Source organism: Callithrix jacchus, chromosome 4 (assembly GCF_049354715.1).
Source record: "Callithrix jacchus isolate 240 chromosome 4, calJac240_pri, whole genome shotgun sequence".
In the NCBI taxonomy this organism is placed as follows: domain Eukaryota; kingdom Metazoa; phylum Chordata; class Mammalia; order Primates; family Cebidae; genus Callithrix; species Callithrix jacchus.
The window spans coordinates 87,721,069-87,747,301 of record NC_133505.1 but is presented as its reverse complement, the minus strand read 5'-3'; the positions used below and the strand labels follow the sequence as shown (position 1 = coordinate 87,747,301).

Genomic DNA, 26,233 nt, shown 5'->3' with positions numbered 1-26,233 from the left:
TTGCGGTGAGCCGAGATTTGCGCCATTGCACTCCAGCCAGTAACAAGAGCGAAACTCCGTCTTTAAAAAAAAAAAAAGTATATATTATACACTAATGATACTGAAAAATATACAGTGTGGGTAGAAAAACACAGATAACTTTCTGGTTTTATTTATAAAATTAAAATAATGTTTTCTGAGGTTTGTAATGTGCTGTAAAGTTTGACATTTTAGAAATTTAAGAATTAATCATAAAGCTCCACCTATTGGTTCATTATAGGCATACATTAAAGGTATGGAGAATGAAGATGATTTTAATAGTAGTAACTACATGGTAATAGTAGTAACTAAGAATTAGAGTTCTACCTGAGGAAGAATAGCTGTTGGGTACGGGGCTTCATACTTGGGTGCTGTGATGCTCTGTGCAGCCAACCACCATGGCACATGTTTACCTAAGTAACAAACCTGCACATCCTGCACATGTACCCCTGAACGTACAATAAAAGTTGAAGGAAAAAAAAAAGAATTAGAGCTCTAATTTATACTAATGGAAGGAAACAAATGGGGTTACATAAAAGAGTTGAGTATAAAAACTTGTATTTGACTTTGGGATGTGTATTACTCACATTAAAATGGATATAGCTTATACTTCTGGATATTTACTTCCTGCAAAATAGAGTCTCACTAAGATAACCAAGCTCTGAAGGCATCAATCAGTCTCTATCAGTATAGTCTTTTTTTTGTGTGAATAACTTTTTAGGGACCTTGTCAGATAACCATTTTGTATTCTAGTTTGCTTAGCTTGATTATGAGGGAACTAAACTTTTAAAAATCAGCAGTTCTGATTTTTCAAATGAAATTAGACTTGGGATACCAGTATATGAAACAGATAAAACACTTGCTCTGGGTAAAGCTGGATTGGGAAGCCTGCATACACCTCATTTCTCACCATTCTCCATCCCTTCGAAAGTCCCCTGGGTCTACTTCTCAGGAACTCTGGAGTTTGTAGAACCCATTTACAACCATTGGATTCTGTAATTTTTCTAAGATTTTGTTTTAGCTATATATTGAGTTACATATATGTTTATTTTTTTTCTTGAGAAGTTTGGATTTTCATAGAGGGATCATTCTTTTGTAAATAGATATTATTACAACAAGACTGAACTGTAAGTTGTAGCTTTAAGATTTTGTTTTTTTATTAGCATTGTAGCAGATCTTTTTGCCACAAAAAAGTAGTACTAGAAACTGCTACTTCTTAAGAGGAGTGTGTTTGAAATAATTTCTAATGCTTCAGGCTTGTTTAATATACTTTTTTGAGAGATATTTCTTTAAAATCACCTTGTTTTTTACAATATTTATCTTTTTTTGTGGAAGCATGAACATTGAAACATACAAATGAGAGCTTATATTTTAACCGTTTTGTCTCTTGATATGTCGATTTTAGGTTTTGGTTGTTCAAATGCAACATTGCTTTATATTTCAATGTGATTTGGTTTTATTTTAGGTGTTTTGCTGGAGATCAGTCAGTAGCTCTCTGAAGCAGTGTCGATGGGCCTATCCACGTCAGGTCTTCATTTCTGATATTGCTTTAAATAGAAATGAAATTCTATTTGTAACGAAAGATGGAGAAGGATTTAGAGGGAGATGGTTTGAAGAAAAAAGGAAGAATTCTGAAAAGAAAGGTCAGTTCATATATGTGAATGATACATAAAAAGTACCTTTCCGTTATCCTTTAATTTAACAAGTATTAGCTTCAATTGACAAATATTATTAGGTTTTACCTTTATATGTTTATCTTTGTGATTAGTTTTCTTAATGCCTGTTTCCTATTAAAGTATAAGGTTAGTGATGGCAAGGGCCATGAATATTCTTCTATATCCTTAGCCTTTGGCATATTTCTTGGCGCATGTAGTCACTCATTAAATCATCTGTTGTATGCATAACTCAGTTATTATATGCTAAAACAAAATCAAGGTTTATAATTACTCAGAAAATTATAAACATATTCTTCAAAATAATAAAGCCACAGAGAAATGTCTTTTGTAAAATTTAGTGATTTAGTTATATTTCCTTTACTTCTTTATAGATTATTCAAGTCTGTAAACAATGTATATTTACTATGTGCCGGATATAGGGGAAAGTTCTAATGATGCAAAAATACATAAAATGGGCCTCTATTCTGAGGCACTCAGAAGCTTGTAGGGGTAATAGACATTTTGTAAATATTTACAGTTCACTGAGACTACTGTTAATATCTACATAATAAGTTTCTTGAGAAGATAGAAATTGGAATAACTGAGTGTCAGAGGAAGATTCGTAAAGCCCCAGAAGACTAAAATAGAGTGAATTTGAGAGAGTAACTAGAGCATAAGTTCAACTTATGGAAGTCTTTAGAATTGTGTCTTAGTCATATTCAGTGATCTGAAATTGAGTTCATGATCTCATGCTCTAACTTCTGCTTCTTAGTGTTTTCTATTTCAGTAAATTATTATCTTTGATACCAAGATTCCCTTACCGTAGAATTAATCAGTCATGAAATTTTGTTATTCTTTCTTATATCTTTCCACTTTTTTCCAGATTCATTGCTATAACATAATCTATATCATTTTTTAATTCTTTTCCTGGATTTACAGCAATTCCTTTAATGGCCTCTTTATGCTTTGTTTACCTTAAACATTATTCACACTACAGCCAGAGTAATTTCTTTCATGTAAATTTCATATCTTTGTGGAAAGCACTATATCCTTTGCCTTTATAGTCTTGATTTTACTTGTAATGATATAATCATTTGTGTAATGTCTGTCTTCCTTGCTCGATTGTGTGCTCTATGAGGGTAGGAACACATCTGTCTTCTTCACTACTGTATCACCAGACTGTTGATGACACAGTAGCCAAGTGTGGTCACTCACATATTTTCTGAATACATACAAGAAAGGGGGATGAAAGGAAGGAGGCAAATAAACAAGCAGATTATGAAGATACTAGATTTATATGTTTTTAATCCAAGTTGAAATTTTTTCCCTTCAGGCAACAGGAAGTATAAATTACTAGATTTGGGTTTTAGACAGCTAACTTTGGTTGCAGTATGGAGGATGTGTTTGTTGAAAGAGATGGAATCATAGATAATTGAGATCGATCCACCAAAAATTTTCTTTATAATACAATCAGTATATTCAGTGCAAAATGTGTTGAAGAGAGAGTATAGTTCTTCAAAAACATTGAATCTATATGAGATTTCCATATTTTCCTAACTGCTTTTCTATTCCATTCACTCCTCAGTTATTTTAGTAGTGTCAATAAAGCCTTGGTTAATGGTAGTTTTTTTTTTTTAACAGAGATTTTATCAAACCTTCATAATTCCTCATCAGATGTGTCTTGTGTCTCTGATATAAATAGTGTGTATGAAAGAATTCGACTTGAGAAACTTACCTTTGCACATAGAGCTGTTAGTGTCAGCACAGATCCAAGTGGATGCAACTTTGCAATCCTGCAGTCAGATCCTAAAACAAGGTATACTTGTGTGTATTAAATTTCTTTTTTTAGAAGGAACAATCACTGAATTTTCTTTTGTTTTCAGTAGCTTCTGGTGCAAATTTAATTGAAGAGCTGTTGCCAAGACCTATAGAGACCTTAGACATAATCATGTTTATAGGATAATCCAGAGGTAGAATTTGTTATACTGGGAGTGACGAACGTTTCCTTTAGTTTGCAAACTGACATTTGTTGAAAATACCTGTACATGCACTCACAAAGTTTATTTGTCTTTTTTCTTTCTTTTTTTGAGAAAAAAAAAAAAGTAGCCCAGTCTGTTGCCCAGTCTAGAGTGCAGTGGCACGATCTTGGCTCACTGCAGCCTCTACCTCCTGGGTTCAAGCGATTCTTTGCCTCAGCTTCCTGGGTAGTTGGGATTACAGGTGCCCACCACCATTCCCAGCTAATTTTTGTATTGTTAGTAGAGATGGGGTTTCACCATGTTGGCCAGGCTAGTCTCAAACTCCTGATCTCAGGTGATCTGCCCGCCTCAGCCTCCCTAAGTGCTAGGATTACAGGCGTGAGCGACCACACCCCACCTTATTTGTCTTTCATACTTTATGATGTACTCTAGGTTCTCAGATTCTGAAAAAGTATTACAAATATTTCTTATGCAGTTTGCAAAAATTTGTGACCCTTGAATATGAGAATTGGCAAAAGAAGTGTGGTGGAACCATCTGTAAATCCCAGTGCATATCTTCTAAGTCACATGAGCAGAGAGGTATCTGGTTAGGATAAACATCAAGGGTACTATTGAAGAGGGAAGAAATTCTACAAGTAGGGTAATTATTTATCCTAGTTTGCCCAGATCTGCCCCCTTTTTAACATTGAAAGTCTCATCTCCTGAGAAACTCCTCAATCCAAGGCAAACCACAGGAGGGTTGGTCTTCCTACTGGAAAGGGTGAAATGTTGATTGAGAAGGTGTAGTTGCATTCCTACAGTGCTGTAAGAACCAGGGTTATGGACAACTTAGTTCTTATTTTAATTTGAGAGAAGAAACAAATATAAAAAGGAATAGAAAAAATGAAAGGATGATACATATCTAGAACTTTGTGCCATATTGCTGTATTTTAGGAAATGCCAAGTTTAAAATTTTCTAAATTCTATTTAAAAAATTGCATTTTGGTCTGGGTGTGGTGGCTTACGCCTGTAATCCCAGCACTTTGGGAGGCCGAGGTGGATGGATCACCTGAGGTCAGGAGTTCGAGACCAGCCTGGAGAACATGGTGAAACCCCGCCTCTACTAAAAACACAAAAATTACCTGGGCATAGTGGCACATGCCTGTAATCCCAGCTACTCGGGAGGCTGAGGCAGGAGAATCACTTAAACGCGGGAGGCGGAGGTTGCAGTGAGCTGGTGTTGTGCCATTGCACTCCAGCTTGGGCAACAGGAGTGAGACTCTGTCTCAAAAACAAAAACAAAAAAACAACAAAAAAATTGCATTGTAAAGGAAAATTGGCTAGGTATGAGAAAGCATTTCCTTAATGTTTTTGAAGCATAAATTATTTTTGTCTTGTTTCTAGCCTTTATGAAATTCCAGCTGTGTCCTCATCATCATTTTTTGAAGAGTTTGGCAAACTGTTGAGGGAAACAGATGAAATGGACAACATTCATGATGTGACATTTCAAGTTGTCAATAGAATCTTCCCTGCACATAAATATATTTTGGCAGCACGTTCTGATTTTTTTCAGAAATTGTTTTTTTCAGATGATACTACATTAGAATGTACAGATGTTTACCGGAAAGATGAAGATTCTGCAGGGTGCCATCTCTTTGTGGTAGAGAAGGTTCATCCTGACATGTTTGAATACCTTTTACAATTTATATACACAGATACTTGTGACTTTTTAACACATGGCTTCAAACCCAGAATACACTTAAACAAAAACGCAGGAGAATATCAGGGAACTGTGAATTCTCACTTGAACAAAGTGAATTTCCATGAAGATAATAACCAGAAGTCTGCATTTGAAGTTTACAAAAGTAATCAAGTTCAAACAATTAGTGAAAGGCAGAAGAGCAAACCTAAATCTTGTAAAAAAGGAAAAAATGTTGGGGAAGACGATCCTGTAAGAATGTTGCAAACTGTTGCAAAGAAATTTGGCTTCAGTAATTTGAGCAGTAGGTATGATAGCTCCTTTTTATCTGTTTTTGTACCTTATTCAGTCCTACTTGAAAAAATTTTCCACCCTTTTTTCCTTACTTTTCTTTCCTTTCCCCTTCCCCAGTCTCCTCCCACTTGGTCCATCCCATTCTCTTTCTCCTTCCCCTTCTCTCTCCCTACCCCTCCTTTTTTGGGTGAGATACGTGGATGTGTCATTCCTCCATTTGCTGGCAGAGCTATCTCTGGGACTTCTTGGATTATGTTAATGGACAGGAAAGCTGTTGGTGGGTTTGAACTCTGGTTTGTGTATATAACAGGGATCTGGAGTGGCAGGTAGTGTGGTATGCTGGAAAGGTCTTTCATGTTAGAAAGGCATACATGTCTCTTAGCTTTACTATTCCTGGCTGGGGCAATTTTCTTTCTTTTATCTCAGTTTGTCAGTATATGAAATAGGAAAGAAAATATTTACCTCATATTATTCGTATAGTTTGGTCATATGTAAAGTGCCTAACACCATAGTATCATATTGAATCAGATTATTTGAAATTCTCTCCTTTTTTAAGGCATTTATGTTGCTCGTGGCAGTTAAACCTTAGTTTTAGGGCGGGAGCAGAAGAGGAGTGTGTACCATGCTTTCTGTTCAAAAACAATGAAGGGGTCAGGTATGGTGGCTCACACATGTAATTCCAGCACTTTGGGAGGCTGAGGTGGGTGGATCACCTGAGGTCAGGAGTTTGAGACCAGGCTGGCCAACATGGCAAAACTTGGTCTCTGCTAAAAATTACAAAAATTAGCCAGGCATGATGGTAAGTGCCTGTAGTCCCAGCTACTGGGGAGGCTGAGGCAGGAGAATCTCCTTGACCCTGGGAGACAGAGGTTGCAGAGAGCAAAGATCATACCACTACACTCCAGCCTGGCAACAAGAATGAGACTTTGTCTCAAAAAAAAGTGAAAAACTTTGTGCAATGGCTTTGATTTGTTGTCAGTAATATTTAATGTATTTTGAATTCTAATTAGAATGGAAGAAGTATGGTATTTTGAGATACTATATTTAGATGTAAGCTAATTTGTTTGATTTTTTTGATTGTATGTTTATTTTTGTGGGGGAAGATATATATATGTGTGTGTGTGTGTGTGTGTGTGTGTGTGTGTCAATTGTTAATTTTTATCTATCCTTGATAGGTTAGATGGAGTCAGATTTGAAAATGAAAAAATTAATGTAATTGCCAAGAAAACTGGTAATAAACAGAAGCTAAGTCAGAAGAAATGGTAAGTAAGGAAAGGAATATTAACTTTTATCTCTACGTTTTAGCACATAAGTGTAGAAATAGAGCTCTGTTTACCCACATATGAAGCAAAATGTATAGGTAGATATACTCTTACCTTTTCTAGTCTTCTGCATTTCTGGAAATGCTAGGTAAATTGATAAAATATTAATGGCTGAAGACATCAAAGGAGTTTATTCTTTCTGATAACTTTCTAATAGAGAGAGGAACTTTTAATTTTTATTTTTTCTTGTCTGAATTTTGTGTCTTGTTATAATTAGGCAATGTTAATAGCTCCCATACCAAATTATACATCGTCATGGTGATGATTATTTCCTTTAGTATAAGAAAGTTTTAAATTTTATACTGTTTTGAATATATGGTTAAAAGTTTTGTTTTTAGGGCCGGGCGTGGTGGCTCACGCCTGTAATTCCAGCCCTTTGTGGGGCTGAGGTGGGCAGATCACTTGAGGTCAGGAGTTTGGGACCAGCCTGACTAATATGGTAAAACCCTGTCTTTACTAAAAAAATATAAAAATTAGCCAGGCATAGCGGTGGGTGCCTGTAATCCCTGCTACTCAGGAGGCTAAGGCAGGAGAATAGCTTGAACCTGGGAGGTGGAGGTTGCGGTGAGCCGAGATCACGCCATTGCACTCCAGCCTTGGTGACAAACAAGACTCGATCTCAGAAAAAGAAAAGTTTTGTTTTTAGTGTTCATACTTTCCCTGTAAGTGAAAAGGTTTTGGAGAAGGATAAACTGTGGAGGTATTTAAACTGTATGGCCCAGATTAGCTATTACAGATGAGTGAATTACGAAGACTTAAGTATGATATCACTTAGTATTATATTAGTAACAGTTTGTCTGAAATAAAAAAAAAAAAGAAAATCAGAAAAAATACTTTTTGAATATTTGTATTCAGCTCCCTTTTCAAATATTTTCTTTACTGTAAGGCCCTTATTATCTTCCCTGAGGTGGAGGAAGATAAGGTGTTTTATTGTATGTATTCCTGAAGGTATTTATTCTCTCCCACCTTTAAGAGAAAATTGAAAGTCAAGCCAAATCCTATGATCTTTTTCATCAAATATGTAAAGAAATTTCTTTTGCTTCAATTGAACATTTTCTTGCAGTTCATTTTTGTGTGATGTGACCATGAAATCAGTGGATGGAAAGGAGTTTCCTTGTCATAAATGTGTTCTTTGTGCTAGACTTGGTAGGTGCACTTTTTTAAGCTGTTAATTTATTTGTTGTAGTATTGTTTCACTGTTCTTATGGCATTAAACTTTTTTTTCTTTTAGAATATTTTCATAGTATGCTGAATAGCTCATGGATCGAGGTAAGATTTAAGTAAAAAGCACCTAGGTTGCTTATGTTTGTTTATATTTAGTGGAAATTATGTAGTAAAGAAATTCAGAATCAGAACTTGATATTTTAGCTTAGTTTTTCATTTATATTAAACTTTATTTATGCTTGAGGCTGCTGGAAAATAGCAACATTTAGAATTTAAAACTATCGTCAAGAGGCTGCTTAAATAAAAATTTGTCCATTATTAAAAATGTATTTGGAATACCACTGTGTTTCTTGTTTTCTGAGTTTTTTTTGTTCCTTTTTCATATTATGTTTTAAAATTAAATTTAATCTTATTTTAGCCATGTGTTTTGTAAATTTTATGTTCTTTTACATTTGATGTGATTTCCTGTTCAGAGTGTTTTGTGTACCAATAACCCAAATTAGCATGTAATATTATTTTATTGTTTAGAATGAATTATTTTACTTTATTTTGTCTTATTTTATTTAGGCTTCCAGTTGTGCAGCTCTGGAAATGCCAATACACTCTGATATATTAAAAGTTATTTTGGACTACCTCTATACTGATGAAGCTGTGGTGATAAAAGGTATTGATAAGAGTTAGGACATTGTAGATATTTCAGATATAATGGAATAATGGTGAAATCAACATGAGTCTTCTACTAGAAAAAACCGTCATTGAAGGCTGAATTTATTTAATTTTAAAAATATTTATTTTTTATTATTTGTGGAGACCCGGGTCTTATTATGTTGTCCAGGCTGGCCTCAAACTCCTGGGCTCAAGTGATTATTCTGCCTCAGCCTTCCAAACTGCTAGGATTACAGTGTCAGCCACTGTGCCTGGCCAATAAAGGCTTAATTTAGAATAAGCAATAGGAATGATTGCTAATAGTAAAGGAGCAAAAAAAGTTTTCATTACCCATGTGAAAATGAACTCTTGGAGAATTAGTGCTTGCTTCGGCAGCAAGTATACTAAAACTGGAACAATACAGACAAGATTAGCATGGCCCCTGTGCAAGGATGACACGCAAATTTGTGAAGCGTTTAATTAAAAAAAAAAATAAAGAATTATATGTAATGATTGAAATTAGATTTAGCAGTTCAGTTTCCAGTTACTTCTGTGCTGGAGATGAATGAATTGATAACAGGGATAGTTTCGACAAATACATAAGTTCTTTCTTACCTATTTTTCCCCTTTATGGTTACACATCTTGAGAGTGCAGCAGATTAAAAATTGTACCAGAATTATGAAGAAAGGTAATTTATATACTTTGTTAGGCAAAACACTAAGTTTTAGTTACAAGGCATGTTTAGTCATTGGAATGATACTAGATGTTCTGTCATATTCCATTAGTTTTTTTAACCCCAGCTATATATTGGGGATTTAAAAAAAGTGAATAGACCTCTTTCTGTTTTCAAGAAACTCCATCTAGTGGAGAAGACAAACGTATTAGAAAACAAATATAATCCAACAGAGTAATCCTCTAAAAAGCAGATGCATTTTTAAGAAGTTAGCCTCTGAGTCTGCCTAGGAAATCTGGGTAGTCTTGTAAAGGAGATAGAGTTTAATGAGAACAAGATTTCTGAAGATTTGTATACTTGAGATTAAGATAACTGAGACATTGATATGCTTTTCTCTACTTCTTTCTTTTTAAAAATTGAGAAATTATTTGCAGCATAAAACATACTTTTAAAGCAGACAATAAGTAGTTTTTAGTATATTTAAAAATTTGTGCAACTGTCATCACTGTATAATTCTAGAACATTTTCATCACCGCAGAAAGAAACCTTGTACTCATTAGCAGACAGTTCCCACTCTGTCTCATCCCGGTCCCTGGAATACCCCTTTTCTGTTTTCTGTCTCTATGGATTTACCTGTTTTGGACAATTCATATATATATAATCAAACAACATGTGACCTTTTGTATTTAGCTTATTTTTCTTAAGTACAGTGTTTTTAAAATTTATCTATGTTGTAGCAGGCACCAACACTTCATTATTTTTTATTGCCAAATAGTATTTATTGTGTGGATATTACACATGTATTCATCAGTTGATGTATGTTTGGGTTGTTTTTACCTTTTAGCTATTAGGAATCATGCTGCTATGAACACTCATGCTTAAATTTTAGTGTGGGCCTATGTTTTCATTTTTCTTGGGCGTATACCTAGAAGTAGAAATGCTGGGTCATATGTTTAATTTTTTGGAACTGCCAAACTGCACAGTGGCTATCTGTACCTTTTAACTTTACCACTAACAGTGTGAGGTTTCCAGTTTCTCCACATCCTTGCCAACACTTATTAATATTAACCTTTTTTGTTATAGCCATCCTAATGGATGTGAAGTTATGCAACATTGTGGTTTTGATTAATATTTTGTTAATGACTGATGATGTTGAACATCTTTTCATATGCTTTTTGGTCATTTGTGTATCTTTGGATAAATACATCATTTGGTTACTTTTTTTCTCAGTTATTTGTCTTTTTATGATGTTGCAAGAGTTCTTTATATATTCTGGATATTAGTCCCTTATAGGATATATGATTTGCAAAAATTTTCTCTCCTTCTTGAAGCTGTTTTCATTTTCTTGGTAGTGTCTTGAAAACACAAAATCATTTATTTTTATTTTATTTTTGAGATAGGGTCTTGCTCTGTTGGCCAAGCTGGAGTACAGTGGCATGGTCATGGCTCAGTGTAGCCTTGGCATCCTGGGCTCAAGTGACCCTTTCACCTCAGCCTCCCAAGTAGCTGGGACTACAGTTGCACACTATCATGCCTGGTTAATTTATGAAAATTTTTTGTAGAGACAGAGCCTCCCTATATTGCCCGGACTGGTCTGGAACTCCTGGGCTCAAGTGATCCTCCTGTGTCAGCCTTCCAAAGTCCTGGGACTACAGGCCTTTGATGATGTCCAAATTATCTATATTTACTTGTTACTCATGTTTTTATAGTCATATCTAGGAATTCTTTGTCAAATCCAAGGTCATGATGATTACCTTACATGTTTTCTTCTAGGAGTTTTATAGTTCTCTCGCATGTAAGTCTTTGATCCATTTTGAGTTAATATTTCCCCCAGTCTTATTAAGGTATAATTGATAAGTAAAAATTATATCTAGTAACAATGTATAATGTGGTGCTTTGACATATAATATGTATCAAATATATATATCAGATATATTATATATCAAAGCACCACGTTATACATTGTTACTAGATATAATTTTGATATATATATTATATACATTTCATATATATAAAATATATAATATATTATATATAATCTGTATTATATATATATGTATATAGAGAGATGATTACCACAATCAAGCTAATTAACATAGCCATCACCTCACATAATTACCTTTTTTGTTTTGTGGTGAGTGTACTTAAGATCTAGTCTTTTAGTAAATCTCGAGTGTGCAGTACATTATTATAAATGTAGTTGCCATGCTGTCTATAAGGTTTCCAGAACTCATTCATTCATCTTATAACTAATTTTCTACTCTTTGACCCATATCTCCTCATTACGCTAATCCCCTGACCTTTAGTAACTACCATTTTCATTAAGTTAATTTTTGTATTTGTTGTGAGTTATGGGTCCAAGTTTATTCTTTTTTATCTGTATATCCTATTTTTTTTAGCACCATTTATTGAAGACATTTATTTTCCCATTGAATTGTTTTAGCACCTTTGTCAAAAATCAGCTGGCAAATAAATTTTATTCCTATACTCTTCAATTCTGTTTCACTGAACTCTCTTTATGCCAGTACAGCACTTTGTGATTACCATTTCAGTGTTATAAGTTGTAAAATTGAGAAATGGGAGTTCTCCTATTTTCTGTGATTTCCAGATTGTATTGGCTATTTTGGATTTTTTTGCATTTTCATGGGAAGTTTAGGATTAGTTTGCCAATTTCTGCAATAAACGTAGCTGGGATTTTAGTACAAATCACGTTCAATTTGTAGATCAACTTGAGAATTATTGCTATTTTAATATTTAAGTCTTATAATCCATTAACACTAGCTGTCTTTCCATTTATTTACATGTATTTAAGTCTTTAATTTCTTTCAATGATTTTTGTACTTTTCAGTGTACAAGCCTTGCTCTTTCTTAGTTAAGAATTATTAAGAATTTTTAATACTATTTTATTTTATTTTTTCATGGATTGAAGACTTTAATATTTTTAAGATGGCAGTACTTCTCAAATTGAACTACAGATTCAATACAATCTCCCTCAAAATCTCAGATGGCTTTTTGTAAAAGCTGACAAGCTGATCTTAATATTCAGAGAAACTGCAAGAAACTTAAAATGGACAAAACAATTCTTAAAAGAAAACTGAAGTTGGGAGACTCATATGTCCAGATTTCAAAATTTACAAAACAATAGTAAGACTGTGTAGTACTGGCTCAAGGAGAGATACATGGATCAATAAAATAGAATCAGGAGTCTAGAAACAAAAGCCCTCACATTTGAGGTCAATTGATTTTCTACAGAAGTGCCAAAACAATTCAATGGGAAAAGAACAATTTTTTTCTACAAATGCTGCTGGGACAATTGAATATCTACCTGCAAAAGAATGAAGTTGGATCACTATCTTATACCATACCGAAAAATTAACTCAACATGGATCAAAGACCTAAATAAGGCCAGGTGCAGCTCATGCCTATAATCCCAGCACTAAGTGGATCACCTGAAGTCAGGAGTTTGAGACCAGCCTGGCCAATATAGTGAAACCCCGTCTCTACTAAAAATGAAAAATTAGCTGGACATGGTGGTGCATGCCTGTAATCCAAACTACTTGGAGGCTGAGGCAGGCGAATTGCTTGAACCTGGGAGGCAGAGTTTGCAGTGAGCTGAGATTGCATCATTGCACTCCAGCCTGGGCAACAAGAGCAAGAGCAAAACCCTGTCTCAAAAAAAAAAAAAAAAAAAAAAAGACCTAAATGTGAGAGCTATAACTGTAAAACTCTCAGGAGACAACACAGGTATAAATCTTGATGACCTTGGACTGGGTAATTTCTTAAATATGGCACTAAAAACACAAGCAACTAAAAAAATAGATAACTTTAACTTTATCAAAATTTAAAACTTCTGTGCTGCAAAGAACACTATCAAGAAAGTAAGAAGCCTTGGGAAGCTGAGGCGGGTGGATCACGAGGTCAAGAGATTGAGACCATCCTGGTCAACATGGTGAAACCCTGTCTCTACTAAAAATACAAAAAATTGGCTGGGCATGGTGGCGTGTGCCTGCCAGCTACTCAGGAGGCTGAGGCAGGAGAATTGCCTGAACCCAGGAGGCGGAGGTTGCGGTGAGCCGATATCGTGCCATTTCACTCCAGCCTAGGTAACGAGCGAAATTCCGTCTCAAAAGAAAAAAAAGAAAGAAAGTAAGAAGCCAAGTCACAGAATGGGAGAAAATACTTGCAAATGATATATTTGATAAAGTACTTGTATTTAGAATATGTACATAACCCTTAAACTCAATGATAAAATGACAGATAGCCCAACTAAAAACTGGGCAAAGGGCCAGGTATGGTGACTCATGCCTGTAATCCCAACTCTTTTTTTTTTTTTATTATTGCTTTTTAGGTTTGGGCATTCATGTGAAGAACATGCAAGATAGTTGCATAGGTACACATGTGGCAGTGTAATTTGCTGCCTTCCTCCCCTTCACCTATATGGCATTTCTCCCCCTGCTATCTCTCCCCAACTCCCCACCCCCGACTGTCCCTCCCCTCTTCCCCCCAACAGACCCCAGTGTGTAGTGCTCCCCTCCCTGTGTCTATGTGTTGTTCTCATTGTTCAACACCCGCCCATCAATGATAGACTGGACAGGGAATATGTGGCACACATACACCATGGAATATTATGCAGCAATCAAAAACGATGAGTTCGTGTCCTTTGTAGGGACATGGATGAACCTGGAGACCATCATTTTAATACTATTTTAAATGGAAATTTTAAAAAAATTTATTTTTGGATTGTCCTTTGCTAGTGTTTAGAATTAGAATTGATTTTTGTATATTGATCTTATATCCTGCAGCCTTGCTAAACTTGTTCACTAATTCTAGTAGTTTCTTTAGTGGATTCCTTAGGATTTTCTATATGCAAGGTCATGTCTTCTATAAACAGAAATGGTTTTACTTACACCTCTCCAATCTGGGTATGCCTTATTTCTTTTTCTCGCTTAATTGCCCTGTTTAGATGACTCTCTAGTACTTTGTTGAATAGAAGTGGCAACAGTGGTCATCTTTGCCTTGTTTCTGATCTTAGGAAAAAGGATTTAGTCTTTTTTTTTAAGAGAGAGGGTCTGCTATGTTGCCCAGGCTGTAGTGCAGTGGCTGTTCACAGGCGTGATCCCACTGCTGATCAGCACGAGAGTTTTGACCTGCTCTGTTTCTGACCTGGGCTGGTTCACCCCTCCTTAGGCAACCTGGTGGTCCCCCGCTCCTGGGAGGTCACCATATTGATGCTGAACTTAGTGCGGACACCCGATCGGCTTAGCGCACTACAGCCCAGAACTCCTGGGCTCAAGAGATCCTCCAGCCTCAGCCTCCCAAATAGCTGGGACTACAGGCACATGCCACCACGCCTAGTGAGCATTTAGTCTTTTACCATTAATTAGGATGTTACCTGTGGGTTTTTGTAGTTGCCATTTATCAGGTTGAGGAAGATTATTTCTATTCCTGGTTTATTGAGTGTTTTTAATTGTGAATGGGTGTGCAATTTTTGTCAAATGTTTTTCCATTTCATAAGTTTCAAAGAGCTAAAGAATGATGCTTGTTTTCTTTCCTTTTGGTCACGTATTTATTATACTTACTTTTGTGTATTATATTGATTGATTTTTTCATATATTGAATCATCCTTTTCATTTTGGATTTATTCTGCTGGGTCATGTTGCATACTTTCTTTTTATTATATGTTGCTGGATTCAGTCTCTTACCATTTTGTTGAGGATTTTTGCATCTTTAATTGTAAGGGTTACAGGTTTAGTTTTCCAGTGATTCCCCTGTCTGTTTTTAATATCAGCATGATATTGGCCTCCTTATCTGAGTTGAAAAGTGTTCTTCATCTTCTACTTTTTGAAGAGTTTGTGGAGAATTATATTAATTCATCTTGTATTAATTCATCAGTTGTATTATTCATCTTTATTCAGTCAGATTAACCAGTTAAGCCATCTGGTCCTGGACTCTTTGTAGGAACTTTTTTGATCACTAATTCGATATCTTTACTTTACCTATTGCTAATTGTTTGCCCCCAGATAAAAGACTGTTCTCACTGGGCAAGCTTTGAGTCAGGTCAAATAAAGATAAGCAGTCTAGTGGGATTTTCAGGAAACTAGCAGACAGGTCAAATAAGGATACTGTTGCTCTATAACCGTTCTGTCTCCTTCTGTGGCTACTCAGCTGTCAATGTGATTCCCTGTGATTGTGGAGCTGTTGATTCTCAGTACTGCTGTGGAGAAGGGGAGAGGAATATCTGAATAGGAAAGGCTGCAGTGTTCCAAATTCCACTGTTCTTACAGAAATTCAACTGCTTTTCTTAAGTAAACACTTCCTAGATTATTGCAAACTTTTGGCTGATTTCCAGACTTCCGAAAAAGTTGATTATGACAATTTTCCACAGTTATCTCATTATTTTTTTAAGGAGAGTATTAGAAGCTCTTAGTCTGTCATTCCTAGTGACTTTTTCCTTTCTTCATATTTTAAAGCTGTTTTCTATTTCAGATTTTTTTCTTCTTAATCATTTTTTCCTTTCTTATTCTTTGTTGTTATTTTTTTCTTTCAATTTATGTTGTTATTTTAGCAGTGGCTCAGGGGCAGAACTTAGGACCCAGAAAGTTGTTTTAGTTTTTATTTTTTTGAGATGGAGCCTTGCTCTTTCGCCCAGGCTGGAGTGCAGTGGCAAGATCTTGCCTCATTGCAACCTCTGCCTCCAGTGTTCAAGCAATTCTCATGCTTCAGCATCCTGAGTACCTAGGACTACAGGCATATGCCACCACGCCCAGCTAATATTTGTATTTTTAGTAGAGACATATTCTCCATGTTGGCAGGCTGGTCTCTAACTCTTGGTCTCAAGTGATCCTCCTGCCTTTGCCTCCCCCATAGTGCTGGGATTACAGGCATTGAGCCACCGTGCCCGGACCAAGAAAGTTGTTTTAAATTAAGTAACTCCTGTAGTTACAAAAAAGTACTCTTAGATGACAAATTTTGTTTTAAATAAGAAAGCATAAGAGTATTATTTCTCCATCATATATATATTGTTGAAGTGTGATGCTGAGATGTGACTTTTCCCTCTTTCTATTAGTTTGAGAAGTGTTTTTCTAACAACATGAGAGATTATAAACAAGTCAGGCATTCTAGTATCATTCTACACTGAAACGATCAATTTAAATTGGCCATTTTATGGTCCTGATGTGAGCCAAGACATTTTGGTGTAATTTTGTCAGCTTTCTACCTACAAATTAGAAATATATTTTGATATATTTACTTTTCATTATAGTTGCCCTTTCAACATTTAGAAAATAATCTTAAATCTCTTTTCTAGTGTCTTAATTACTTCAAATTTTTTTCTAGGTATAGTGTTTACAAGGAAATAAAGACTGATGTTTGTTTTCTTTCTTTTTTTAGAATCTCAAAATGTAGATTTTATTTGTAGTGTTCTTGTGGTGGCTGACCAACTTCTCATAACCCGATTGAAAGAGATTTGTGAAGTAGCATTAACTGAAAAACGTGAGTAATTATGTTTTCAGATTCATCAAGGATTACTGTTCTTTATTGACTTTATGATTCCACTTATCGTAAAATAGACTATTTTTTTGGTACCAAGAAAACCTGCCAAAGTATGTAAATTATTACATGCCATCATTTGGAAGTGAATTCTTATTTTAGAAATATGTGAAAATATATATGACTTAGAATTAAAATGTACTATTTTTATTGAAATGTCATAAAACCTTTAATAATAAAGATGGTGTCAAATAATTTTTGTGTTTTTAGTAGAGTTGGGGTTTCACCATGTTGGTCAGGCTTGTCTTGAATTCCTGATCCACCTGCCTTGGCCTCCCAAAGTGCTGGGATTGCAGGCGTGAGCCACTGTGCCTGGCCTATTTGCAGTGATTTTTTTAAATGCAACTTTCCTATTACATATCTGAACAAAGCATATCTCTTTCTTTCTTGAACACTTCTTTCTCTTTCATTATTTTAGTTAATTTCATGGCTGTCTTCCTGAACTCTCTACTTTGAAATCCAAAATTAGTTTTTATTTGTTATTTTGGCCCTGACACTCAAATTCATTCATCTGTCAAAACTGATTCCTCTTAACTATGTCGGCCATGTTTTGCCTGCCTTTGGGTTCTCACTGTCACTATGCAGTTGAGGTCACTGTTATCTGTTCCTTCTGTGTAGTGTCACAGTAGTATTTTAAATGCTCTTTTTCCCATCTTCTTCTGTTTCTTTATGTTTTCTGTAGGAGGTAATTATGTCTTCCCCTGTTTGCATATTTATTATTGTTTACTCTAGAATGAAGGTTAACTTTTCTTAGCTTCCACATGATAGCTTTTTTGGCTTTCAAATCTTATATTTGTTCTGCTTCATTGCTACTTTAGGAAGTGTGAAGGGAATTCCTGTCAATTTTTTCTAATTCATACTTGCTATGAGTTTGTCTTGGCTCTAGCATGTTTTTTGTTTTTTATTTTTACTTTTCTTGAGCACTGTAGACTGTCTTCTTGGTTATTAAAAAGAGAACAACAGCTCTGATCTCCTTTTAAGCAAGAAAAGAAAAATACTCTAAAATAAAGGACACAGCATACAACAGGTCTAAGATATACATGTAGGTGATATTTTACATTTGTACAGTTGGCTTTCCTGGCCTTCTGCTTTGACATTCTTTCATGGCTGCACAGTTGCCTTTATTAATTCCTTGATGTTCCTAGAACCTAGGAAAAGGAGGCTGCCACCTCTTTTGGTCTCTGATTATTAGGAATATATGGACACTTGTTCCCAAATGAACAACTCCAAAGAAGTTTTTATATGATCTAATTTTTATCATTTCTTCCATTTCTGTGTTCAGCATTAGTTGAATATATAGGTTAGTCAGGAGTGAGGCAGAGACCACTATTGACTGCAGTTGCAACTTTTCAAAGAATTACAGGGGAGAAAGAAAAAGAAATGCAAGAAGCCAGATGTAGAAAACAGCTGTGTTCCTCTATTGGCTGGTACTGCTAGAGTAAGTAAGAAAAATAGTGGAGAGAACAGGAAGCTGAAAGTTAACTATTATGTAGGTAGAATATTCTGGGAGAGTCTCTAGGAAATGAGTACTTTATGTATAATGTTACTAGGATTGTAACTAAATCCAGAATCTTTTGCATAGTATATCAGATTTTTCACTTGCGTGAAAAATACTGTAAGAGACTTTGATGTACATATTTTCAAAATATGTATACATTTATATACTTACATAAATACCCACATACATTCTGATAGATAACTCAATATATTTTATCAAATTGTCTCATCACTTTTTTTTTAGTTTTATATATTTTAGTTTTATGGAAGAGGGAATAACTGCTATGTAAATGAAAGGAAAATTGTTCATAAATGAAAGCTTTTTAAAAATATTCAGAAAACGTTAGGTGGAAGATTGTCAGTTTTTATGTGTTTGCTTTTGGGTGGCACTATGCCCTTTCTGTGTTTTGTTTTACTTAGAATATTCTTATGTGTGAGCTTATTTTTCCTCATAGCCAACGTTTTGAAATTACTTTGGATAGAAGAGTTATATATTTGCCCCAGTATTAACTTATTTTTGACAAGAGCATATTTTTTTCCTTCGTTCTAAATGTTCAAATCTTACAGCTTTAGACATAAATGTATTTTAATTTGCTATAGTAACATGCTTTTTATCTAATTTTGCAAATCTTTTCTTTCTTTGTAGTTACCCTGAAGAATGCTGCTATGCTCCTGGAATTTGCAGCAATGTATAATGCAAAACAGTTGAAACTGTCATGTTTACAATTTATAGGATTGAATATGGCAGCTTTACTTGAAGCAAGGTAGGTGAGGTGCATATGTTGTATGATTGTTGCAAAATCAGATATTTATATATAAAAGCAGATATTAGTGATTTAAGTGTGAATAATGATGTTTATCTGAATGGAAAGAACTTGATAAATGCTGATGATTTAGAAGCTATATACATTTTAAAATTAGAGAGTTATTGAAAACGTTTGAAATGTTTTTAACAGTGATGTTTTAAAAATGAAATGAATTTATATATTTTTAAATATAAGATCAAAATCTTATACTTACTGTAAAGTCATTGATGAGAACATGAAAACCCAGAAATCTGAGATTAGAGTTCCTGGTGTCAGTTTTCTTTTAAGACTTCCTTATCTAGTTTATTTTTACATTTTATTTCAATAGTAATGACTATTAACTATGTGCTAGACAGTATTCTAAAAGCATTACACAGGTTAATTTAGTTAATTTTCATGAAAACTTTATGAAGTAGAAAAGATTCTTTGTACATTTATTCATAGCAGTTGCTTGAGGCTGAGTGTGGCGGCTCATGCCTATAATCCCAACACTTTGGGAGGCTGAGGTAGGTACCAGGCTGGCCAACATGGCAAAACCCTGTCTCTAACACAAACACAAAAAGTAGCCAGGCATGGAGGTATATGCCTGTAGCCTCAGCTACTTGGGAGGCTGAGGCAGGAGAATCACTTGAACCTGGGAGGCAGAGATTGCAGTGAGCTAAGGTTACACCATTGGACTCAAGCCTGGGTGACAGAGTGAGACTCTATTACATACACACACAAAAAAGAGTTGCTTGAGTTTTATTCAAGATGTTTGTGTAATATGTTTGCTTTGCTGTGTATTTGAAATATGTAATGTATAAGTACATCTATTTCCAAAGAACTGGTATATATAATGCTTAAAAAATAACTTTGTTACTTATTTGGCAATATGAAATATCTTACATATGTGAACATCTTGACAGGTATTAAGTCACTTGAGTTTTAAGGTAGAATTTTGTATCCTCTATTTTAGGTCTTTTGATGTTTTAAGTGATGGTGTTTTGAAGGATCTTTCTGAGTTTTACCGAAAAATGGTAATGTTTATGTTTTAAGATTTTTGTGGGCATATTACCAGCTTTAGCAGATAAGCAGTATATTAGATCAGACTTATCAATGGAATAATTTCCTAGTGACTTATTTCCTAATGACGTTAGGATCTTTTAAAACTGAGGATATAGGATTCCTTTACATATCTCACTGATAAGTATGATAATCAAAATTAAAGATAATAATAAAGTTAACATTTACTAATTTCTTTATAAGTGAAGTTACTGAAAGCTTCAGAGTGAGTCTTTTGTTGTTTACCAAAGGTCAGGACAGTGCAAAAACAGGAATTCATATGATCCCTAAGAAATGGATTAATCTATGTTTAGCTTCTGGGCTGGGGCACTTTCAGGCTGCTTGGTGCCAGGGGGCTGCCCAAATCTATGTTTAACAATAAAGTGGAACTTTTTCTCAAGTTTCTTTTTTTTTTGCCAGGCTTATGGAATAAAGTTTTTATGGAATTGAATCAAAATTCAGCCCCCTCTTATAAATTTAAGAAGTTATTGAATATTTAAGACTTTTCTATTAACTATTAGAAATGTATAAATAGAAAATATAAAATATTTTTATATTAAAAATGGAATATCTTACATATTTTAAAAACATCTTTAGGCTGGGTGTGGTGACTTATGCCTGTAATCCCAGCATTTTGGGAGGCCAAGGCGGGAGGCTTGCTTGAGACCAGGTGTTCCAAGCTAGCCTGGCCAACATAGCAAGAGCCCCGTTTGTCCAAAAAAGAAAAATTCATAGATTTTATATTTGAAAAGTGGCATCTTCAATTCTTCAGATTCCAGCAATGGATAGAAGGATCATTACACCATATGAAGATGGACCAGATATTAGCTATTTGGAAGTAGAAGATGGAGATATCTTTTTGAAAGAAGATATAAATATGGAACAAAATTATTCGTAAGCTCTGTACTCTCTTTTTTTTCTTTTCCTCCTCTTCTACCTTCTTATCTCCACTGTGTCCCTTCACTCTCATCTTGGACATGTGACACTTTTGTATTGATATTGGAAGATGAAATTGAGAAATTCTGACATAAGAAATAGGTATTTATGTTTATTCTTAACCTTAGTATAATAGAAAGTAAATACATAACTAATATCTGTAGGACTATCAGATTTAAAGTATAAATATAAAAAAATGTAGCCATTGGGTTAAATAAGTGAATTTATCTTAGTTACCTCCCTAAACTCTGCTGAAATTATGTTTGTTTTTTCCTAGGGAAACTATGTTCAAGAAGGCAAAAACAAAAGCTAAAAAGAAGCCACGAAAACGTTCAGATAGTTCTGGAGGTTATAACCTTTCAGATATTATTCAGAGTCCATCATCTACAGGTTCGTGGAAAATGAGCATATATTTCCAGTTCTAATCTTCTATGTCTCTATTCATATATGCCATGTACTGGGGCTACTGAAATAGAAAACAGTCCTTATGGAGGTACCAAAAGTGATAGTGTATTATGATAAGTATTCCAATTGAAGTTTGCTCTGGGAGCACAAAAGAGGCACCCAAACAAGTCCTCTTAGAAGAAAGTAATGCTGAGCTGGGGCTTGAAGAATGAAATTGTCTAAGTAAAGGAGACATATAAATGTATTAAGCAAAGGGGGCCACATTCCCAAGCTTTGTAGCAAGAGAAGGAGTTGCACATTTCTTGTGCATATAGTTCAGTATGGGAGATAGGTTGGATAGGGTCATATTTTGGAGGGTCTTTTTTGTCAAACTGAGGCATTTGTTTTTTATTCTAAAGGCCATGGGTGGCTGCTGCTGAATTTTTAAAATAGGGTGTGACTGGATGAGATTTGTTTTTAGAAAGACCACTCTTTCTCGGGGGGCATAAGGGTTTAGAGGTTGATAGAACATGACAGAAATAACTATTATCATGTTGATTCAATTTAAATATGTCAGTGCTCCAAGTAAGATGCCATTCATATGCATAAGGGGTTTATAATCTGGTAGTAGAATATAAAATATATTTAGACATTATGTGAGCCTGTTACAAAGTAAAGGCCAGGTTACATAGTTTTGCTAAAATATTTTTCCCCAGTTTTTTTATTTTGAAAATATTTAACTTACTGAAAAGATGAAAGAAAAATACCATGAATAACTATGTACATTTTATTCAGATTTTTTGTTAACTTCTCATCATATTTACATTTTCTTGCAGACTCTTTGTTGCTTACTGTTTCTTTCCTCCGTGTGTTACACGCACACACACAGACACACACACACACACACACTCATTAATATAGAGACTTTAAAAAAAATTGTTCCACTTGGAATAAGTTGTAGACATGATACTTTTCCCCTGAATACTTGAATATGAATCTTTTTAGATGGGAATACTCTTCTACACAACCACAACCACAGTACCATTATCGTACCTAAGACTGTTGATATTATTAGGGTTAACTAGTATTACACTTCATATCCAGATTTTCCTAATTGTTTATAAATGTTTTTATGGTCTGTTTTGTTTTACCATTAACAAAAAAGCTAGTATTTTGTAAAGGTTCATATTATCTTTGCTTATTAATATCTCTTTAGTTTCTTTTAACTAGTATAGTATCCTTGTACCTTTTTGTTTTTTGCTTTCTCTTTTCCGAAAGGTCAGGCCAGTTGTGTTACAGACTGTCTCATATTCTAGATTCATCTGATCTAGATTAAACTATATACATTTTAAATAGTTTCTTTAGATAAAACATGAAGTGTGACTATAAAATGATGAGACTACAGTATGGCTTTCAGAAATGGTAGGTTACTCTTATCTGTAGCACTAAGACATAACCTAGTACAGTTTCTACTAACAGTACTTCATAGTCAATCGGCCATATACAAACAACTTTGAAAAACAGAAGAGTACATTGTTTTGGGTCCCTTTTGAAAAAAAGCTGTTAGGGAGGGCAAAGAAGAAGAATTTTTTAAAAATAAATTTGTTACTGTGATGCTTCAGAAGTGCTTGATATGTTCACTAAAGCTCAAACGAATAATATCAAGAATAGTTTTAGATAACGCAACAATATAAATAGATACTATGCCTAAAATTTATTTATGAAGCACTAGAAATGGCAATCAGGAGACCTAGAGGCATCTCTTAGGATTTTTCGAAATTTTAAATTCTGTGATTTTGTGTTCTCTGTTGTATGAATTACCTTTAGTCTTTAGAAGGAGGCAAGGGTGGATTGATGAGGGATGAATAATGGATAGACAGTCTTGAAAGACAGTCACCTAAATGACTTGTGGAAAAGCAGATATTTGGTTTCTTTTAAATAATGTTATTTTTACCATATATGTTAGAATCTTAGAATTTCAGAGCCAGAAGAGACATGAAATAATTTATGTCCCTTACTTTAAATCTAAGGAAACAAAGGCAGAAAACATAAGTGATTTGAAGTAGTGACAAAAATAAATAAAATTTGTTCTCCCGATTACAGGTCCATGTTTTTCTGGTGTACTGTTCTTTATATGGCCAAGTTATCTGTAGTCAACGATAACTGAAAGATTAAATTTAACTGGATGCCAAAAAGACCTGTTAAGGAAGAAAATTTGAGTATGAGGCCAATTTCATCAAAGAGGGTTGCATAAAAGCTTAACATTTGTGTTGATCTTAAAGTCAGACAAACAATGTTCTGTGAAATTGTGTTTGACCAGAAGTTTTGTTGGCCACATTAATCATCTTTATTTTCTGAATTTATTTCTAACCTAACTGACTTTTGAGAGTATTTAAAATTAGATGTATTCTCTTAGATGAAAATTTGCCAAAAAAAGTATAAAAATATTCAAAAAGATTGTGTGGGAAAAAATTTTTTGAATGTTCCTTCCACATTGCAGTGATAACAATAAGGTGATTCACTTTAAAGTGAGCAACACTTATTTGAATGTATAAGACATGGTAGGTTTTATTTTTAAATCAGTTATACACCTTTTAGTTACAACTTAGATAACATCTTTATTTTATCTTATTTTGGTACTTCATCTAGATTCTAATAAATTTGAAATGTGTGGAAATGAACACCTGACTCTAAGCAAAAGTTTGAACCTGGATACCAGGTGTGGCATGAGGACAGGCATTTAGCTTGCCTAAGAGAATAAATGATATATAGATTTCACAACAGCCCTCTTGCTTCAAGTGAACTCTCAGTCACCAGAGATTTCAGGGAAAAACACTCTCAAACCAGCCACAGTCATCTTCTGCAGGAGCCTCTGCAGGAGCCAGCAGTCAGTGGCTAAGTGAGAGACAGAAAGGCCACAGGTTTCCTCCCACATAGAATGATGGGTGCAGGGACCACTGTACCAAGAGGCAGATGAGAAAGGGCAAGGGGAGAGGTCTGGACTTTAATAATTTTGCCTTTCTCCTTTGTCTCTCATGAGGACAAGAATGTTTTCAATCTCTTTTTAAAGCAGATCCCAAAGAACTATCTTTCTCAGGTTCATTACACAATTAGTATGTGATTGTAATGAATAAAACTGTTGTTTTAGAATCTCCACCGTTTCAGTTTTTCACTTAAACTGATTTCTTTCTCCAGGTCATTTGAATTATTAAGATTTTTGTACCATCAATATAATTTGAATGTTATTAAATCTAGATAGATGAAAGCTTTTAGTGCTCTGGTTTACTGAAGGTAATGCATATATGTTTAATGCATGTGTTTACATTTCTTTTAATTTCATGATTTAGGATTATTAAAGGCTGGTAAGACCAACTCTATGGAATCTCTTCCAGAGCTATTGACATCAGACTCTGAAGGAAGCTATGCAGGAGTGGGTAGTCCTAGAGATTTACAGTCTCCTGATTTCACAACAGGATTTCATTCAGATAAGATTGAGGTTTGTTTTTTAAAGCACTACCTCCTTACCTTCAGTTCTTAGGTTTATAGATAGCTTATCTTTAATATTTTCTTATTTTTGCTCTAGTTTTAAAATAGTCTCCAGGTTGATATATAAGAATCACACAATATAGTGTTAGTTTTCTTAAATTTGCATAGCATTTCTAGTTTTATAGATTTTAATGGCAATTTTGAGCCCTTTATAGTGTTATTTCTAATCTTTCTGCAACTAAAATATAATGTTGATATAAAATATAACTATAGACATATTGAAAAAAATATTCTAACTAAATTATTGAAATTTATCTTGTGAAATGTCAGTTAGCATCAGTTAAAAATGGTTTTGAAAATAAGCCTACTTTCAAATTTTCCAGACTCTTTCCTCCAAGTTATTAACTGGAGCAAAACAATTTGGAAATGATTGAGTTCTTCTCCTAGTCTAGCACGATAAGCTGCAGGATTCCTAGGCTGATCAACTCTGGGGAGGGCATTTCTTAGACACTCCTTAAAATTTGATTCCATAGTTCTTAACCTATTAGAGAAAAAATGTGTAACTTAATAGAGATAGAGCATTTTTCCATAACCCTTACACATCCACAAAACATATTGGAACTTCTAGGAATTCATGAGATAACAGAAATTTACCCCTTCTTTTTAGAGTCTTCTAGTCATCACGGATTGATTTGATTCCTTTTTTTCTTTTTTTTTAACTCTGGTTGCCCAGGCTGGAATACAGTGGTATAGTATCAGCTCACTGCAGCTTTGATTTCCTGGCTCAGGTGATTCTCTCACCTCAGCCTTCAGAGTAGCTGGGATTACAGGTATGCACCACCATGTCCAGCTAATTTTTTTGTAGTTTTAGTAGAGATGGGGTTTTGTCCTGTTGCCCAGGCTGGTCTCAAACTTCTAGGCTCAAGCAATCCACCCACCTCAGCCTCCTAGAGTGCCGGCATTATAGGCATGAGCACCGGTGGCTGGCCATCATTGATTTTTTTTGTTTTTTAAATGTAGGATAGAAGTTTGGGGGCAATTTATATTTACACTAAGTTGGTCTGTAAGACAACTGAGGTTTAAAGAAAGGCTAAGGGCTTATTGTG

At 34.6% G+C, this 26,233-nt stretch overlaps 1 protein-coding gene and 1 non-coding gene across 8 annotated transcripts in view; both read left to right on the top strand.

Moving 5' to 3' along the window:
• IBTK (inhibitor of Bruton tyrosine kinase) overlaps positions 1-26,233 on the top strand; it is an 85,563-nt gene that overhangs the window by 32,642 nt on the left and 26,688 nt on the right. For 6 of the 7 annotated variants that reach the window (XR_013534858.1, XR_004741900.3, XM_035296183.2 and 3 more), the window contains 13 exons: positions 1,484-1,661; positions 3,315-3,489; positions 5,036-5,638; positions 6,800-6,886; positions 8,010-8,092; positions 8,178-8,215; positions 8,678-8,774; positions 16,819-16,920; positions 19,121-19,238; positions 20,236-20,296; positions 21,094-21,215; positions 21,535-21,647; positions 24,989-25,137. Coding sequence is in view for 5 of the 7 variants with exons in the window: in XM_035296183.2 (XP_035152074.2) it covers positions 1,484-1,661; positions 3,315-3,489; positions 5,036-5,638; positions 6,800-6,886; positions 8,010-8,092; positions 8,178-8,215; positions 8,678-8,774; positions 16,819-16,920; positions 19,121-19,238; positions 20,236-20,296; positions 21,094-21,215; positions 21,535-21,647; positions 24,989-25,137 (1,926 nt within the window). In the remaining 2 variants the exon portion in view is untranslated. The remainder of the gene's footprint in view (positions 1-1,483; positions 1,662-3,314; positions 3,490-5,035; positions 5,639-6,799; positions 6,887-8,009; positions 8,093-8,177; positions 8,216-8,677; positions 8,775-16,818; positions 16,921-19,120; positions 19,239-20,235; positions 20,297-21,093; positions 21,216-21,534; positions 21,648-24,988; positions 25,138-26,233) is intronic. The other variant, XM_078370720.1, reaches the window with a different exon arrangement.
• Positions 9,140-9,242, top strand: LOC118153272 (U6 spliceosomal RNA). The gene has a single exon (XR_004742529.1). It is a non-coding gene; the product is annotated as a U6 spliceosomal RNA (small nuclear RNA).